Genomic DNA, 19,919 nt, shown 5'->3' on the forward strand with positions numbered 1-19,919 from the left:
GAAAAACAGCTTATGTGCTGCCACTCCATAAGGCAGGGATAGTCGTGAACTTGATCATTATCGTCCCATCTCCAGGCTTCCATGTCTAGCTAAGATTTTCAAACATTTGGTAAATAATCAACTTCACTATTTTATATCTGTGAATGGTATTTTGAATATAACTCCATCTGGATTTTGGCCAGGGCACTGCACTATCACAAAAAGCACATTAGTTGTTAATGATATTGTCAATGCTTTTTCTAAAATGAAACGTGCTGCTTTGTTTGTGGACCTGTCAAAAGCTTTTGATACTGTTGATCATGCTATTTTAATGAATAAGCTGTCCTAGATTGGCCTGGGCTCTGATGCCTGCCCATGGTTTCATGATTAACTCAGTGACAGAACTCAGGCCATCTTGATTGATGGGGTTAAGTCCAAATGTCTTGAACATAAAGGTGTTCCGCAGAAGTAGATACCAGGAGCTGTTCTTTTAAAAAAATTTATGAATGCTATTGGTCAATCTGGAAAAAATGTAACATTTCATCAATATGCTGTATATACTACTATGTACGCAATTTCCCTCGACTGCTGACAAGGCTACAGTTAGATTTTATAGCTGTACAGGAAGCCCTTACTGATTTTAAAGCTTGTGCTTAATACGGGCAAACTAAATAAATGCTGTTTTGAACTTCTCCTAAAATTGTCTCTGCTGGATTACATCTTCATTCATCATCGGATGGTTCTATAAATCGAACAAGTCCCTGCATACAAATACCTTGGTGTGTTGATTGACAGTGATTTAACATAAAAAAAACATATGAATGAGAAGCTAAGATTAAAAGTGGGCTTTTTTTTTTTACAGAGACAGATCTTGCATCTCTCTAGTCAGTAGGAAGCAGATTGTGCTGTCAACCTTTCTAGCTGTTCTTGATTATGGTGATACTATTTATCAAAGTGCAGCTGCCACTACTCTTAAACCCTTTGGTGTACCCTTCGTTTTATCACAGTAGACAGTTGTATTACTGATCACTGTATTCTTTACCAAAGGTTGGCTGGACGGTTAAAGGTGAAAGTCACGTACAGTAGATCACATCATTACGCTCTTTTTGTTTATAAAGCCCTGCTCAACAAGCTTCCAACTTAACTATCTTTACTGTTACGATTTATAACCACAAGTTATCAACCCCGTTCACAGGGTTAAATAACTTGCAATAAATAACTTGTTATTATTTTTCTGTTTTTCTCTCTGCATTATTTGTAAGGGCCTGTAATTAAGCATTTCATTTTTTAGCCTACACCTGTTTACGAAGAATGTGACAAATCATATTAGATTTTTTGACCCACTGGTTTAATGTACCTCCAACACCAGCACCAGGTCCATAACCAGCACCACTACCAGGTAAACCACCTCCGGGTCTGTATCCACCACCAGGCACTCCACCAGCACCAAGCCCAGCTCCAGGCCCTGCTCCCTGGCCAGGTCCAGTCCCAGCACCCACTCCTGGTCCATAACCACCACCGGTTCCACGGCCAGGTCCAAATCCAGCTCCAGGACCATAACCACCAGGGACACCTCCACCACCACCAAGCCCAGATCCAGGCACTCCACCCTGGCCTACTCCAGTCCCTGCTCCCCCTCCTGGTACTCCTCCCAGGCTGGCTGCCTGTCCTCCTCCTGGGGTCCCAAGGACACCACTTAGCATACCTGTCAGTGGAGACATTGATTTACCTCTCTATTAAAGTATTATACCAGCTGGTACAGTATGCATACAAATAAATATTTCAAAACGGAACTTTCAACTTTACAAAAGACAAGGATATTGGATTTACTCACCATATTTACGAGCTTTGGCATTTGCATCATATCCTGTAAAGGAGCACATTTTTGAATTAAATACACATCCTGTTTTCTCTTTTACAGATTATTCTTGTCACTGAACACGAATACAATTATGCCTCCAGCTCCAGTTCCTTGTCCTTCCCCAGCTTCACCTGGTTCTTTGACTGAATGTCTATTAAATGTGTATATTTATGTTTATCCATACTTGTCTATTGATACACTTGTTTTGTATGGTGCAGGGCTCATTTGTAAAAGAGACTTTAGTATCAATATGACTTCCCTGTTGAAATGTAGTTAAATAAATATATCTACCTCATTTACCTCGAACCCCTGCACATCGACTTGGTACCCCGTCTATATAGCCAAGTTATTGTTACTCATTGTGTATTTATTCCTTGTGTTATTATTTTTCTATTTTTCTCTCTGCATTATTGGGAAGGGCCTGTAATTAAGCATTTCATTGTTAGCCAACACCTGTTTACGAAGAATGTGACAAATCATATTAGATTTTTTGACCCACTGGTTTAATGTACCTCCAACACCAGCACCAGGTCCGTAACCAGCACCACTACCAGGTAAACCACCTCCAGGTCTGTGTCCACCACCAGGCACTCCACCAACTCCTCCACCTGGTCCATAGCCAGCTCCACCATGTCCTTCCCCGGCACCACCTGGTCCAACCCCTCCACCTGTTCCAAAACTTCCAGCACTACCTGGTCCATAGCCACCAGGTCCAGCTCCACCTGGTCCATAGCCGGCCCCACCTGGTCCATAACTGGCCCCACCTGGTCCAACTCCACCTCCAGGACCAAAGCTACCGCCAGGCCTGTAACCGCCTCCTGGTTCCCCTCCAGCCCCACCAGGCAGTCTTCCGGTTCCAATCCCAGATGCAGGCACTCCCTGGCTGAGCCCACCACCAGCTCCAGTGCCTGCTCCACCCTGACCTGGAGAAAGGGAGGCAATGGTCTTGTATGAAGAGTGCTTATACCTCAACAATTAGAGGACCAGTGTTGGGGAGTAGTGAACTATATGTAGTTAAACTAGTAATTTAACTGCATTTTGCAGTAGCTTGGTGGTAGTTCAACTAGTTATTTAATTCCACGTTGCAGTAGCTTGGTGGTAGTTCAACAAAATTCAAGTCTAGGTATTGTTTTCAGAAGTTAATAACTTTTTTATGCCATGCAGTGGTGTACCCAACTACACACTATTATATATATACTGTATATATATATATTATACAGTTGAAGTCGGAAGTTTACAAAGTCTACTTTGTGCATGACACAAGTCATTTTTCCAACAATTGTTTACAGACATATTATTTCACTTATAATTCACTGTATCACAATTCCAGTGGGTCAGAAGTTTAAATACACTAAGTTGACTGCGCCTATAAACAGCCTGGAAAATTCCAGAAAATTATGTCATGGCTTTAGAAGCTTCTGATAGGGTAATTTACATATTTTGAGTCAATTGGAGGTGTACCTGTGCATGTATTTCAAGGCCTACCTTCACACTCAGTGCCTCTTTGCTTGACATCATGCAAAAATGAAAAGAAATCAGCCAAGACCTCAGAGAAAATAATTGTAGACCTCCACAAGTATGGTTCATTCTCGGGAGCAATTTCCAAATGCCTGAAGGTACACGTTCATCTGTACAAAAAATAAAATCGCAAGTATAAACACTCTGGGACCACGCAGCCGTCATACCACTCAGGAAGGAGACGCATTCTGTCTCCTAGAGATGAACGTACTTTGGTGTGAAAAGAGCAAATCAATCCCAGAACAACAGCAAAGGACCTTGTTAAGATGCTGAAGGAGACAAGTACAAAAGTATCTATATCCACAGTAAAACAAGTTCTATATCGACATAAGCCACTGCTCCAAAACCACCACAAAAAAGCCAGACTACGGTTTGCAACTGCAAATGGGGACAAAGATCGTATTTTTTGGAGAAATGTCCTCTGGTCTGATGAAACAAAAATAGAACCGTTTGGCCTTAATAACCATCCTTATGTTTGGAGGAAAAAGCGGGATTCTTGCAAGCCGGAGAACACCCATCCCAACCGTGAAGCACGGTGGTGCCAGCATCATGTCGTGGGGGTGCTTAGTTGCAGGAGGGACTGGGGCACTTCACAAAATAGATGTCATCAATAGGTTGTCACGACTTCCGCCGAAGTTGGCTCCCCTGCCTCGTCGTCACCGTCCTATTAGCCGCCACGATCCCTTTTTCGTTTGTCTGTTTGTTTTGTCTTATTAGTTTCACCTGTGTTCTGTTGTATGGCTTAATGAGCTTCCCTATTTTAAGTACGTGTACCCGCCCTTGTTTTGTGCGGGATTGTCTTTATGTTACATGTGTGTGTTTTAGGTAGAGGTAGTTATATTTTCTGGACTTGGGACCCTGTGTTTTTGGGTAGTCACTTCGTTGTCCGCGCCCTGTGTTATTGGGCTTGTCATTTTTGTGTGCCGTATTAATGAGCACTTTTCCCCAGTGGAACTCTCTGCGGCTGATTCCTTCACCCACCTAGTCCCGCGTGACAGAGGTAGGAAAATTATGTGGATATATTGAAGCAACATCTCAAGACATCAGTCAGGAAGTTAAAGCTTGGTCTCAAATGGGTCTTCCAAATGGACATTGACTCCATGAATACTTTAAAAGTTGAGGCAAAATGGCTTAACGACAACAAAGTCAAGGAATTGGAGTGGCCATCACAAAGCCCTGACCTCAATCCTACATAAAATTAGTGTGCAGAACTGGAAAAGCATGTGTGAGCAAGGAAGCCTACAAGCCTGACTCAGTTACACCAGTTCTGTAAGGAGGAATGGGCCAGAATTCACCCAACTTATTGTGGGAAGCTTGTGGACGGCTACCCGAAACGTTTGACCCAAGTTAAACAATTTAAAGGCAATGCGACAAAATACTAATTGAGTGTATGTAAACTTCTGACCCACTGGGAATGTGATGAAATAAATAAAAGCTGAAATAAATATTTCTCTCTAATATTATTCTGACATTTCACATTCTTAAAATAAAGTGGTGATCCTAACTGACCTTGGGCAGGGAATTTTTCCTAGGATTAAATGTCAGGAATTGTGAAACACTGAGTTTAAATGTATTTGGCTAAGGTGTATGTAAACTTCCAACTTCAACTGTATATATAATAATAAAAGTAGTAATAATAATTATATGGGTAAGTTTGCGTTTAATAGGCTAAATTACCCATTCTGTTAACATCTGACTCCAGAGTGATCTATTCTTTAGATTTAGATATGATCATTTTTCCCAAAGTAGTTTGGATGTCGTGAACTACTTTTCCAAAGTAATTTTAGCTAAGTTAACTATACGTTTTTAAGGGTAGCTTTAGTGTAGCTTAACGTCTTCCAGTGTGAAGTAATTGGTAGCTTGGTAAACTATATTTTCAGAGTAGCTTACCCAAAACTGAATAGGATGCAGACAGTTACCTTAAATAAATTATAGTTATGTGCTCTTGGTTTTGAAGCAAACTCTCACCATATTTGGCTGCCTTAGATCCAGCTTCTGTAAAATAGAGTGATGCAAGAAACTAAAATTAACATTGGCATCAGATGAAATAATTTATCCTTCAAAAAATAAGAATATTTAAGTGAACTCCTTTTGTATTTCAAACGCCAAATGCATAGCCATGGGATGGGAGGTAGCAGATGGAGGAACCTGTTGGGTGGTAGGAGTGAGTGTACACAGATCTAGCACATTCTACACGTGTATGATATGTAAGATATCATGTGGAAAGATAGGAGAATGCCCCCACACACTGTTTAGATGCTCTTAGAGTTAGTTGAGGACCAGATTCAATGTTTAGGTCAATATGGTCAAAATTTGCAACATCAAAACAGCTAGGAGTATTTAAAAACTTGGCAGCAAGTATTCTCCTTTCTTTTCCTTTATGTCTCTAACTCACCTCCGGGGTAGGCACCTCCTACACCTAGGCCAGCCCCAGGGTACCGCCCTCCACCTGGGTAACCCCCTGGGTATCCATACCCACCTGAGCCAGGGACGCCCCCTGCCCCAGGTACGCCTCCTGGTCCGGCTCCGCCCCCGTAACCAGGTACGCCTCCTGCTCTGGCTACGCCTCCGAATCCAGGTATGCCTCCTGCTCCACCTCCGTAACCAGGTACACCACCAGCTCCAACTCCATAACCAGGGACCCCATCTGCTCCAGGTACGCCGCTAGGTACGCCTCCTGCTCCGGCCATTCCCCCTTGACGAAGTACACCTCCAGCTGGCCAGGGTTAGACAATTCTCATCTTTGACTCCAATTCACACGGAACCCCCAAACACATAGCCACCTGAGCCTCTCCACACCAAACACCTGAATCCCCCCAGACCACAAACACCTGAATCATTCAATACCTGGGTAATAAAACCTGTTATGTCACCAAACGTACACTTACCATCTTCCTAAGGACTAGTTCATATAGTCTTACCGTAAACCTACCAACTACCACCTTCCTAAAGGATTAATTATTAATTCAGTCTTACCATATTTAGCAGCAAGCTTGGCCTGGGAATTAGCTGATTTGCCTCCAGCCCCTAAAAATGGAAGAGAAGAAGAGGAGGAATGAAATAAGAAAAGGAGGAGAAATAGCAGGATAATAGACATGGATTGTGGATTGTTGTAGTAGTTTTATAGTGTCCCAACCTGGTCTCAGAACATTTCGTACGTAAATACGGGACACTCAATTTATACTGAACAAAATGTCAAGTGTTGGTCCCATGTTCCATGAGCTGAAATAAAATATCTCAGAAATGTTTCATTTGAACAAAAAGCTCATTTCTGTCAAATTTGTTTACATCCCTGTTAGTGATCCTTTGCCAAGATAATTCCATCCACCTGACAGGTGTGGCACATAAAGGAGCTGATTTAACAGCATGATCATTACATTGGTGCACCTTGTGCTGGGGACAATAGAAGGCCACTAAAATGTATAGTTTAGTCACAACACAATGCCACCAATGTCACAAATTTTGAGGAAGCATGCAATTGGCATGCTGACTGCAAGAATATCCACCAGAGCATTTGCCAGATAATGTAATGTTAATTTCTCTACCATAAGCCACCTCTAACGTAATTTTACAGAATTTGGCAGTACGTCCAACCGGCCTCACAAATGCAGAGTACGTGTAACCACACCATCCCAGGATCTCCACATCCGGCTCCTTCACCTGTGGCATTGTCTGAGACCAGCCACCCAACTGAGTATTTCTGTCTGTAATAAAGCTGTTTTGTAGGGAAAAACTCATTCTGATTGGCTGGGCCTGGCTGCCTAGTGAGTGGGCCTGGCTCCCATGGCTGTGCCCCTGCCCAGTCATGTGAAATCTATAGATTTAGGGCCTAATGAATTTATTTAAATCGACTGATTTCTTTATATGAACTGTAACTCTGTAAAATCGTTGGAATTGTTCAATGTTGCATTTACTATGGTATGTATTAATTTGTTGTTGTCCATCACCTATTTCGTATGATATGTTTCAAATTGCAATTCGTAATACACTGCTCAAAAAATAAAGGGAACACTAAAATAACACATCCTAGATCTGAATGAATTAAATATTCTTATTAAATACTTTTTTCTTTACATAGTTGAATGTGCTGACAACAAAATCACACAAAAATTATCAATGGAAATCAAATTTATCAACCCATGGAGGTCTGGATTTGGAGTCACACTCAAAATTAAAGTGGAAAACCACACTACAGGTTGATCCAACTTTGATGTAATGTCCTTAAAACAAATCAAAATGAGGCTCAGTAGTGTGTGTGGCCTCCACATGCCTGTATGACCTCCCTACAACGCCTGGGCATGCTCCTGATGAGGTGGCGGATGGTCTCCTGAGGGATCTCCTCTCAGACCTGGACTAAAGCATCCGCCAACTCTTGGACAGTCTGTGGTGCAACGTGGCGTTGGTGGATGGAGCGAGACATGATGTCCCAGATGTGCTCAATTGAATTCAGGTCTGGGGAACGGGCAGGCCAGTCCATAGCATCAACGCCTTCCTCTTGCAGGAACTGCTGACACACTCCAGCCACATGAGGTTTAGCATTGTTTTGCATTAGGAGGAACCCAGGGCCAACCGCACCAGCATATGGTCTCACAAGGGGTCTGAGGATCTCATCTCGGTACCTAATGGCAGTCAGGCTACCTCTGGCGAGCACATGGAGGGCTGTGCGGCCCCCCAAAGAAATGCCACCCCACACCATGACTGACCCACCGCCAAACCGGTCATGCTGGAGGATGTTGCAGGCAGCAGAATGTTCTCCACGGCGTCTCCAGACTGTCACGTCTGTCACATGTGCTCAGTGTGAACCTGCTTTCATCTGTGAAGAGCACAGGGCGCCAGTGGCGAATTTGCCAATCTTGGTGTTCTCTGGCAAATGAAAAACATCCTGCACGGTGTTGGGGTGTAAGCACAACCCCCACCTGTGGACGTCGGGCCCTCATACCACCCTCATGGAGTCTGTTTCTGACCGTTTGAGCAGATGCACATTTGTGGCCTGCTGGAGGTCATTTTGCAGGGCTCTAGCAGTGCTCCTCCTGCTCCTCCTTGCACAAAGGCGGAGGTAGCGGTCCTGCTGCTGGGTTGTTGCCCTCCTACGGCCTCCTCCATGTCTCCTGATGTACTGGCCTGTCTCCTGGTAGCGCCTCCATGCTCTGGACACTAGGCTGACAGACACAGCAAACCTTTTTGTCACAGCTCGCATTGATGTTCCATCCTGGATGAGCTGCACTACCTGAACCACTTGTGTGGGTTGTAGACTCCGTCTCATGCTACCACTAGAGTGAATGCACCGCCAGCATTCAAAAGTGACCAAAACATCAGCCAGGAAGCATAGGAACTGAGAAGTGGTCTGTGGTCCCCACCTGCAGAACCACTCCTTTATCGGGGGTGTCTTGCTAATTGCCTATAATTTCCACCTGTTGTCTATTCCATTTGCACAACAGCATGTGAAATTTATTGTCAATCAGTGTTGCTTCCTAAGTGGACAGTTTGATTTCACAGAAGTGTGATTGACTTGGAGTTACATTGTGTTGTTTAAGTGTTCCCTTTATTTTTTTGAGCAGTGTATATATTATGAATCTGCAATACAATACAATATCTTACACATTTCTAAAACATACTATATGTTACGAATTTGCTAAACTTATGATATGTTTTGAATTCTAGCTAGGTGCTAGGTGGCTCACATTAGCTAGCTGGCTAACATTAACTAGGCTAAGGGTTAGGGTAAAGTTTAGGAGTTAGGTTAAAGGGTTAGGGTTAGCTAAAAGGGTTAAGGTTAGGGTTAGCTAAAAGGGTTAGCTAACATGCTAAATATTTGAAAACTTGCTAATTAGCTAAAATGCTAAAGTTGTCCGTAACGAGATTCGAACTTGTAACTTTTGGGTTGATAGACGTTAGCGTTATATGCCCACCCATCCACTCCGACCAATCATGCTACTTTCATTAAGTCTCATACAAAACATAACATATCATACAAATTTGAGTGTCCCGAATTTATTTTTACTATGTCTAGTTTATGAGACCAGGCTGAGTGTCCAGTACCTCCAGATTTAGGTGATATGAGGGGATATCCACGGAACACTCCATTTAAACTGCCTCGGCCACCTGAGGAGAAAAATATACACTATGTACAATGTATTTATTTCTATATTAATGTACATGTAACTGCCAAAATAAAGGAAACACCAACATAAAGTGTCTTAATAGGGTGTTGGGCCACTACGAGCTGCCAGAACAGCTTCATTGCATCTTGGATTTGATTCTACAAGTGTCTGAATTCTATTGGAGGGATGTGACCATTCTTTCACGAGAAATTCCATAATTTTATGTTTTGTTGATGGTGGTTGAAAACGCTGTGTCAGGTGCCGTTCCAGAATCTTCCATATGTGCTCAATTGGGTTGAGATCTGGTAACTGAGACACACACACACTTATGCTCCTTAGAGACTCCTCTGTTCAAAATCTCTTCTTCTAGCCATGGTAGACAAAATAATGGGCAACTGGGAATTTTTATAAATGATCTTACGCATGATGGGATGTTAATTGCTTAATTAGCTCAGGAATCACACCTGTGACTCCACCTCATTTACTCAGTGTTTCCTTTATTTTTCCAGTTACCTGTATATTAATGCACAAGGTGAGTGTTTATATAGAGTACATACAGTGAGCTACAAAAGTATTGTACTCCAGCACTTTCAATTTGAAATGATACAATGATTTTAAGGTTCAGACTGTCAATCTTAATTTGAGGGTATTTTCATCCATAGCAGGTGGAACATTTAGAAATTACAGCACTTTTTGTACATAGTCCCCGCATTTTAGGGGACAGAAACTATGGGGACAAATTCACGTATATGTGTATTAAAGTAGTAAAAAATTAAGTATTTGGTCCCATATTCATAGCACGCAACATCAAGTTTGTGACTTTACACATTTTTTGGACGCATTTGCTGTTTGCTTTGGTTGCGTTTCAGATTATTTTGTGCCCAAAATTTTGTGTGCAAATTAATGGTAAATAATGTATAATGAGAAGGTTAGACACACAAATATCATACCCCCAAGACATGCTAACATCTCACCATTACAATAACAAGGGAGATTAGCATTTTATATTGCTGGGGGGAGGGGGGGGGGGGGGGTATGAAATTGTGCATCTGTAACTTTCTCACTCATCATTATTCACAATTCATCAGGACTATCCGTAATCAAGTGACTCCAGAATGACACATTATTTACCATAAATTTCTGTTGGGCAGAAAATAATCTGAAACAACTAAAACAAACAGCAAATGTTTTAAACAAAAACTAAAAATGTTTACTACTTTTATACACATATACAATGCATTTGGAAAATATTCAGACCCCTTGACTTTTTCCACATTTTGTTACATTACAGCCTTATTCTAAAAATGATTAAATAGTTTCTCCCCCTCATCAATCTACACACAATACCACATAATGACAAGCAAAAACAGGTTTTTAGAAATGTTTGCAAATGTATTTTAAAAAAAAACTGAAATATTCACATTTACATAAGCAATCAGACCTTTTACTCAGTACTTTATTGAAGCAGCTATGGCAACGATTACAGCCTTGAGTCTTCTTGGGTATGACGCTACAAGCTTGGCACACCTGTATTTGGGGAGTTTCTCCCATTCAACTCTGCAGATCCTCTCAAGCTCTGTCAGGTTGGATAGGGAGAGTTGCTGCACGGCTATTTCCAGGTCTCTTCAGAGATGTTCAGAGAGGTCCTGAGCACTCTGGAGCAGGTTTTCATCAAGGATCTCTCCATACTTTGCTCCATTCATCTTTCCCTCGATCCTGACTAGTCTCCCAATCCCTGCCGCTGAAAGACATCCCACAGCATGATGCTGCCATCACCATGCATCACCATAAGGATGGTGCCAGGTTTCCCCCAGATGCGACACTTGGCATTCATGCCAAAGAGTTCAATCTTGGTTTCATCAGAACAAAGAATCTTGTTTCTCATGGTCTGAGAGTCCTTTAGGTGCCTTTTGGCAAACTCCAAGTGGGTTGTCATGTGCCTTTTACTGAGGAGTGACTTCAGTCTGGCCACTCTATCATAAAGGCCTGATTGGTAGAGTGCTGCAGATATGGCTGTTCTTCTGGAAGGATCTCCCATCTCCACAGAGGAACTCTGGAGCTCAGTCAGAGTGACCATCTGGTTCTTGATCACCTCCCTGACCAAGGCCCTTCTCCCCCGGTTGCTCAGTTTGGCCGGGTGGCCAGCTCCAGAAAGAGTCTTGGTGGTTCCAAACTTCTTCCATTTAGGAATGATGGAGGCCAATGTGGTCTTGGGGACCTTCAATGCTGCAGACATTTTTTGGTACCCTTCTCCAGATCTGTGCCTTGACACAATCCTGTCTCGGCGCTTTATAGATAATTCCTTCAACCTCATGGCTTGGTTTTTGCTCTGACATGCACTGTCAACTGTGGGACCTTATATATACAGGTGTGTGCCTTTCCAAATCATGTCCAATCAATTGAATTTACCACAAATGGACTCCAATAAAGTTGTAGAAACATCAAGGATGATCAATGGCAACAGGATGCGCCTGAGCTCAATTTCGAGTATCATGGCAAAGGGTCTGAATACTTTTGTAAATAATGTATTTCTGTTTTTGATTTTTAATCTATAATTTTTTTTCGCTTTGTCATTATGGTGTGTTGTGTGCAGATTGATGAGAACATTTTTTTTTGCGTAATCCATTTTAGAATCAGGCTTTATGGTAGCAAAAATTGGAAAAAGATAAGAGGTCCGAATACTTTCCAAATGCACTGCAAGTGAATTTGTCCCAATCATTTTGGTCCCCTAAAATATGGGGAGGGCGATGTACAAAAAGTGCTGTTATTTATAAACATTTCACCTGATATGGATGAAAATACCCTCAAATTAAAGCTGACAGTCTGCCCTGACAGTCTGCCCTTTAAGAGGTTAACCTCCTATCATTTCAAGTGTTGGAGTACAGAGCCGAAACAACAACAAAAATGTCACTGTTTCAATACTTGGAGCTCACTGTATATTCACGTCTTATAAAATCAATTATAACAATGTTGTCCCTCTCTGTTTGATAAACCCTTACCTCCAGCTCCAGTGCCAGCTCCAACTCCACCCTGGCCCAGCACACCTGCCCCTGTAGGAAAGACGAGACCAAGGTCAACAGGGTGCAGAATTAGGGGTCAAAGGTCAGTAGTTCAACAGGTGGATGACAGACTCACCTGTCTGGGGAGCAAGTCCGGATCCAGTGGCAACACCTGGTAGAACCCCACGCCCTCCGAAACCTAAACACAATAATGGAGGAGAAATGAGAGAGCACCAAAGCAAAGTTTTGCAAAAGCAGACATGTAAAGTATTGTAACGCATCTCAGCTCGTCTAATCTCACAACATATCAACCAAATCAGAACATCTTGGCAGACATACCTTGACTAGGCACTATTCCACCTTGATAAAGTCCAGGTACTCCAACACCTGTGTTGATAAAGTAAGGAATATATGACAAAACAACACTACTGTGTTTTGAAATAAAACGACTACCTTTACATCTGTACTGCAGTAAGATATGGAGTTGGCCTCTGGGACTTGTAGTTTACCTGGCACTTGTTTGTTGGCCTTCCAACCGCTCTTCTCTCTAGCTCCACCCCCAGGGACTCCAGTCTGTGGAAGTACTGGTGCTGCAACAATATACATCATTCATCTTAATGAGGTGTATTGTACTGCATATCTTCTCCCTTCATTTCCCACTCAGTCTAATTTATATACTTTACACAATGAAATAGTGTTCAGTCTCGCTCTGTTTTTTTGCATGTTCTCTGTGGATGTCGTAGTTCTCGGGTTTGATAAACCCTTACTAACCTCCAGCTGGTACTGCTGCGCCACCAGGCCCAAAACCACCAAGGCCAACTCCACCTGCGCCACTAGGGCCAGTTCCTGCGCCACCAGCACCATATGCACCTGTGCCACTAGGTCCCGTTCCTGCGCCACCAGGCCCATGTCCACCTACGCCACCAGGCCCATGTCCACCTACGCCACCAGGCCCATGTCCACCTGTGCCACCAGGCCCATGTCCACCTGCGCCACCAGGCCCATATCCACCAGCACCACCAGGCCCATATCCACCAGCACCACCAGGCCCATATCCATCTCCTCCTAGTGTGCTTCCTGCTCCTAATGCAAATGAAAAGGGTGAGAGAAATGCACAGCACAATCAGGCAATAGCCAGGTGGCCATAAAGAGCTGACCAAACTCTGTATACCTGTGACATATGGCTCTGGTCATTCCACCCCTAGCCCCATTCTCCCGGAGCCTGTACCTGTTTTGGGAGGTTTCTGGCCTGCCCCCGCCCCTCCAGCTCCAGGGTACAGACCACCAGCAGCACCACCGTAGCCTCCTCCAGGTCTGTATCCATCTCCTTGGCCGGCTCCAAGACCTTGGCCTGCTCCAAGTCCTCCAGCCCCCTGACCTGTACCTCTGGATCCCAGTCCCCCAGCTCCGAGGCCTCCATACCCTGATGGGAACACAGTATAGACATGATGTTTTGATGTGTTACATGAATCCAACACATGACGGCATCATTAAATTGTGGCCTCACCCTGCTCCGAGGCCTCCATACCCTGATGGGAACACAGGAGGAATTATGTTTTATATGAATCCAACACATGATGGCATCCTTGCATTGTGGGCACATTTTTCTGAGGTTAATGTAAAAGACATTTTAAATAACACTCCAAAATAGAACACTGAGATTAATGTTCTAAAAACACACTGGGTATATAAGGGTTTAGTGCTTGAATTAAATCCAAGCCCAGCTCCAAGCCCTGGAGTACGAAGCACTGCCCTCCTTTGGCCAGTTACATTACAGCATGCAGTCTAATTCCCAGGTGTATTACACTACATCAGTGTTTCCGAACTGGTTTTACCCCGGTACCCAAATTGAACCAGGTTGTCTCAGTTTCAACCCAATACTCACATTGCAATTTAAAAAAAATTATAATCGACAAGATACAATCTGCAAAACATTTTTCATTGTTATATTTTAAAGTATTTCAAATAGTGTTTGAACCCAGGTCTGTGGCGCACTTTCTATCTCAGGGTCTAAAGCAGGGGTATCCAGTAGCTCGCAGCCCACCTATGAGTAGCTCACCAAACAATTCCGAAAGTATATGCAATTTTTTATGTAATCCATCGCAAACTGTCATAAACAAATCACACAAGTATCTGACACTGCAAGCTCCCAGCTACTGTCTAATCAACGCAACATTGACGTTATCCCACCCCTGGTTAGCCACTATTGGCTTAAAAAGCCAAACCTATGAAAATATCTGCCAATTAATTTCCAGCAATATGCCCCTGTCTGTCTGTATGGTGTGCGCATTTGTCTATCACTCCGTGTGTAGCCAGAAATACTTTCCCCAAAACCTTCTCAATTAAATGTTAACTGCAAAGTCAACTCGGGCTCAGGGCATTTTGTATTATTCTGGACATAAATTCGAGACATTCCATTTAGTATGATAATTATAATTATAAAACCAGGAAAAATAAAACTGCTAAAACATAATTTTGGAAAAAAAATCAAATTTTATAGGGCCCCCCTTAAAGTTGTTTTTTAACCATATTTTACCAGGTATATTGACAGAAAACGTAGTGCATTACTTTCTCTTATACACTAAGGACCTGAGAAAGAGTTGCATGGGAGAGGAGAAGAATGTGCCTATTTAAAAGCTAGAAAAAAATTAACTCACACCATTTCATTTTTTTAAGTAGCTCTCATGCTAGAAAAGGTTGGAGACCTCTGGTCTAAAGGGTGGAACATCTAACTAAAGGTTCCACAAAGCCGGGTCATAAGTATCGAGAACTGCTCCTCGGATAACATCATCAACATTCCTCATTCTATATAAGCTGTGTGTGTGCCTGTGTGTACGTGCATGTGCGTGTATGTGTGTGTGTGTGCATGTTCGGTGTGCATACAATCCAAATAACAACCCCAGGCATCAGTTGTGTCTGAGGAAATGAAATGATGGATAACTTGATCCATTTCCTGCTTTCACTTATGCAGGAAAATACAATTCAAGCATGTGATGTATCAGAAATTGTGTAATGGAATATAATCGACCTAAACTATTGTCATATAATTCTAAATAAAGTTTATATAGAAAGTTTCTGTATAAACAGACTATAAATGTCTCAGATTGTGTTTCTTGGAAAGCTGTGTTATTATATGATTATATGCATGTATATATCATATGATATACACTCAACGGCCAGTTAATTGTGTACACCACCCAGTTCACAAAAATGTATCACTCCTACAGACAGTGGCCGTGGCTTGCTATGTAAAGCAGGAAGGCAGGCAGGCAGGCAGGCATTCAGTTATTCTTTGATTGAACATTAGAATGAACGTGGTATGATTGTAGGTGCAAGGCGTGCCGGAACCAATATCTCAGAAACAGCCACCCTCCTGGGCTTTTCACGCAAGACAGTGTCTCGGATTTTCCGAGAATGGTGCAACAAACAAAAAAAATCCAGTCAGCGGCAGGCCTGTGGGCAAAAACAGATTGTCAAAGGAGAATGGCAAGTATCGTGCTAGGTAACAGACGGACCACAGACAGACAAATAACGGTGCACAGTGGTGTGTAGAACACACAACTCGTCAGTCCTTGTCACGGATGGGCTATTGCAACAGACGACCACACCGGGTTCCATTCCTATCAGCTAAAAACAAGAAGAAGTGGCTTCAGTGGGCACGCCATCACCAACACTGGAAAATTAAGGACTGGAAAAACATTGCCTGGTCCGATGAATCCCGTTTTCTGTTGCTTCATGCTTATGGCAGGTTCAGGATTTGGCGTAAGCAGCATCAGTCCATGGACTCATCCTGCCTGGTGTCAACGGTACAGGCTGGCAGCGGTGGTGTACTGGTGTGGAGAATGTTTTCCTGGCACACTTTGGGTCCCTTGATACCAATTGAGCAACGATTGAACGCCACAGTGTATCTGAATATTGCTGCTGACCAAACCCAATTGACCATCTTTGAGAAGAGATGGAATGGGCTGTTCACAGCATGAATGTACCGTTGTCAAATCTACAGCATGGACCAACATCCTGTGGAACTTTTCCAACACCTTGTAAAATCCATGCCCTGAAGAATTCAGACTGTTCTGTAGGCAATGGGTGTACCTAATAAACTGACCATGGAGTGTATATGTATATGAGATATCATATTTGATTATATGAGGAGTACTCGTTTAATTTACAACTCTAAGTCCTACAGATGTAGGATCTTAATTGAAGACAGCTTGCTACAGCAGGAAAATAATCCTGCCGCAACAGGATATTTTAATTATTATGCAAATTATAATTAATATACCTTTTTGTAGGGGTCGATACATTTTCCATTAGGGCAAAACAAGTCTCAAATTTCAAAGTTGAAATTACAAACTTTAGAAGCCTTTTTAAAACTCAAATACACTAGAAGTTTGCATTTCCTCCTGTGCAGGAAAAATTATCAGCAAAAAAATAGTGAGCAAATGAAGATCCTACAGTACATCTGTATCATCAACTGATTTCAGCCAGTGTATGGCTGTGGATTGACTGCATTGCTTGAATGGAATGTTGGCAGTTCATTTGAAAAATGAATGGAATCATTCCTCTAAAACTGTGGCTACCTAGCTAACACACATACAATGCAGATCAATTATCAACATTCATTGTTTTACACAATATCTTATCTCAGCACTGGCAAACCATGGTTGACAAACTCCCTGACCAACGCGGCTGACCTTTGGACCATCATAAGAAGGTCCATTCTAATAATCAAATTCCTGGGTCTATGGATGCTAGTGCATAAAGATGGTAACATGGCTTTGGCTTTACTCCATTACAGCAGTCACAGACTTTGTCATTATTAATAGCACCCAAAGACGCACCTACAGTAGCAAGTTACAGTATATCAGACTCATGGGCTATACGAGTTAGGCCATACACCCTACCAGCTCCAAGGGTGTCTCCTTGTCCGCCAGCTCCAAGACCACCACCAAAACCACCTGGACCAGCTCCACCCTGGCCAACACCAGAACCAGGCCCATATCCTCCTGGTCCAGCTCCACCTGGTCCATAGCCTCCAGCTCCTAATCCAGCCCCCTGTCCCCCAGGACTGCGACCTACATAGCCAGCTCCTGGGGATCAAACACAAGAAATACAGACTCAAACAGACAAAAACACGTACATCTCAAAGGTCTACTGAACATAGAGACAAGATTCACACACATCTGTTTTGGAAGGCTTCCCACTGGCTCCTATAGAAAGATGGAGAAACAGCAGAGGAATAACAGAGGCCATAAGATCAGGTTGTACTGCATGAGTTAGTGTGACTCCCAAAACGCACCCAATTATGGGAAAAAGTAGTGCACTATTTAGGTAATATTTGGGTACACGGCCGGTATCTTTGACCGTACTCCATCTGTAAACCTCAGGGTTCTTTACCTGTTCCATCGGGTCCATAACCACCACCAAAAACTCCAGGACCAGCTCCCCCAGGACCAAGACCAACACCAAGCCCATAGCCACCTGGTCCGGCACCAGCTCCACCTGGTCCATAGCCACCTGGTCCAAAACCTCCAACACCCAGTCCAGCCCCCTGTCCTCCTGGATCTCTACCACCGTAGCCAGCTCCTGGAGATCAAGATTGACTGCATCATCCTCTCGATAACAACAAACAGGCTTAAAACCTTTAGGAGGGTCTTTGTCATGTGTAGTGTTAATTTGGATGTACTGAGGAAATAGGCTGCCATTGAAAAAACAAGTCAATAGTTTGTGAGCCCTAAAAGAAGTCTAGGGCAGACCTGAACTGCATATGTCACTCACCTGCCTTCTCTGGCTTTCCTCCAGCTCCTGTGGAAACACAACAATCATCAAAAATACATTTCTGTAAAATGAACTGAAATGAGTTATAATTGATCAGATGATCAAATCAAGAGCCTCATACCTGCTCCAAGGCCTCCGGCACCTAGACCCCCGCCAAGTCCGTAACCACCACCAAGACCTCCAGCTACAGCTCCGCCCAGACTAAGACCAGCTCCAGGCCCATAACCACCTGGTCCATAACCTCCTGGTCTGGCTCCTGGTCTAAGACCTCCTCCTCCCAGACCTCCAGCTCCTAGTCCAGCCCCCTGTCCTCCAGGACCCCAACCTCCATTGCCAGCTCCTGGAGAGGAAGACTCAAGTATCAGTACCACAACTGAATCTGTCCATTACATCCAGGGCCGGATTACAGAAGGGGCACGCAGGGCACGGGCCCCCAGATACCATATGATAGCAAAATGTGTAGAATTGCAGTAAATTAGCTTTAAAACGTATAAAAAATTATCTCAGCATTATGAAAAATGTTTAGTATAGCAGGAAATTTGCTTTAAATCTGCCCTACCCCACTCCCCCCACAAATATCCCTGATTACATCTCTAAGCCAAGAAAATACCAATATAACAAACACAAACAGTGAGTAGCTCATAGTATACCTGCTCCAAGGCCTCCAGCTCCTAAACCACCGCCATGTCCATAACCTCCTGGTCCGGCCCCAGCTCCTTCTGGTCTAACTCTTCCTTCCCCCAGACCTCCAGTCCCCAGTCCTCCTTGGCCTTGGCCTACAACCTGACCACCATAGCCAGCTGCAAGATACAATGGTCATATCAACAGAATTACATCCCAGCAAATGAAAACACAGATATTTGTTTAATCGAAGGTCATCATCCTAACCTTGAGACTAAATAAAGGCAATTATCAATTTGTTGATTGATTGATTGTCTGTGAGAGCATGAATCATTGTAAGACTTTAATAGGAATATGATAAACATTGGACTTGGCAGCAACACTGACGACCAATAAGAAAAACAGAGGAAGGATTTTCTCTACTGGCTCAGATCCTTCTTCCCATTCTTCATTCCTTCAGTCCACAGTGGACGGCTGATTTCATTACCATGTTAATCTTAAATACAAAGGACTTGGCTTTATATGTTAATAAAGTATCAGCAGGACTTAAATAAAGACATTACAGAAATTATGTATTGCATGTATTATGGATGTCCATTACTTTTCCTGGGGTCCAGCAAAATTAAGGCAGTTACATTTTAAAAACATTACCAACAGATTTCGCAACATATTAAGTGTGTGCCCTCAAGCCCCTCCTCTCCTACCACATATCTACAACACAAAATCCATCTGTACATGAGTGTGTAATGCGTATGTTATCGTGTGTTTATATGCATGTGTCTGTGCCTGTGTTTGTGTTGCTTCATAGTCCCCGCTGTTCCATAAGGTGTATATTTAAGTGTTTTTTTTATTCAAATTTTACTGCTTACATCATTTACTTGATGTGGAATAGAGTTCCATGTAGTCATGGCTCTATGTAGTACTGTGTGCCTCCCATAGGCTGGTCTGGACTTGGAGACTGACGGGACCATTGCTGGCATGTCTTGTGGGGAATGCATGGGTGTCTGAGCTGTGTGCCAGTAGTTCAAACAGACAGCTCGGTGCATTCAACAGAAGTTTGAG

The 19,919-nt window shown here is 43.0% G+C and overlaps 1 protein-coding gene across 1 annotated transcript in view; it reads right to left on the bottom strand.

Moving 5' to 3' along the window:
• The window catches only part of elnb (elastin b), a 43,742-nt gene that overhangs the window by 12,412 nt on the left and 11,411 nt on the right, over positions 1 to 19,919 (bottom strand). The window contains exons 3-20 of the mRNA XM_090200187.1: positions 18,887 to 19,036; positions 18,358 to 18,576; positions 18,237 to 18,263; positions 17,856 to 18,044; positions 17,363 to 17,548; positions 13,687 to 13,881; positions 13,230 to 13,541; positions 12,968 to 13,048; positions 12,798 to 12,845; positions 12,595 to 12,657; positions 12,459 to 12,509; positions 9,398 to 9,460; positions 6,335 to 6,385; positions 5,754 to 6,074; positions 5,327 to 5,353; positions 2,353 to 2,763; positions 1,814 to 1,846; positions 1,337 to 1,684 (exon numbers count right to left, since the gene is read on the bottom strand). Coding sequence (XP_090056313.1) covers positions 1,337 to 1,684; positions 1,814 to 1,846; positions 2,353 to 2,763; positions 5,327 to 5,353; positions 5,754 to 6,074; positions 6,335 to 6,385; positions 9,398 to 9,460; positions 12,459 to 12,509; positions 12,595 to 12,657; positions 12,798 to 12,845; positions 12,968 to 13,048; positions 13,230 to 13,541; positions 13,687 to 13,881; positions 17,363 to 17,548; positions 17,856 to 18,044; positions 18,237 to 18,263; positions 18,358 to 18,576; positions 18,887 to 19,036 — 2,775 coding nt within the window. The remainder of the gene's footprint in view (positions 1 to 1,336; positions 1,685 to 1,813; positions 1,847 to 2,352; positions 2,764 to 5,326; positions 5,354 to 5,753; positions 6,075 to 6,334; positions 6,386 to 9,397; positions 9,461 to 12,458; positions 12,510 to 12,594; positions 12,658 to 12,797; positions 12,846 to 12,967; positions 13,049 to 13,229; positions 13,542 to 13,686; positions 13,882 to 17,362; positions 17,549 to 17,855; positions 18,045 to 18,236; positions 18,264 to 18,357; positions 18,577 to 18,886; positions 19,037 to 19,919) is intronic.

This window comes from Oncorhynchus mykiss, chromosome 15, assembly GCF_057628025.1.
Source record: "Oncorhynchus mykiss isolate SJ-2025 chromosome 15, ASM5762802v1, whole genome shotgun sequence".
NCBI classification, from domain to species: Eukaryota; Metazoa; Chordata; class Actinopteri; order Salmoniformes; family Salmonidae; genus Oncorhynchus; species Oncorhynchus mykiss.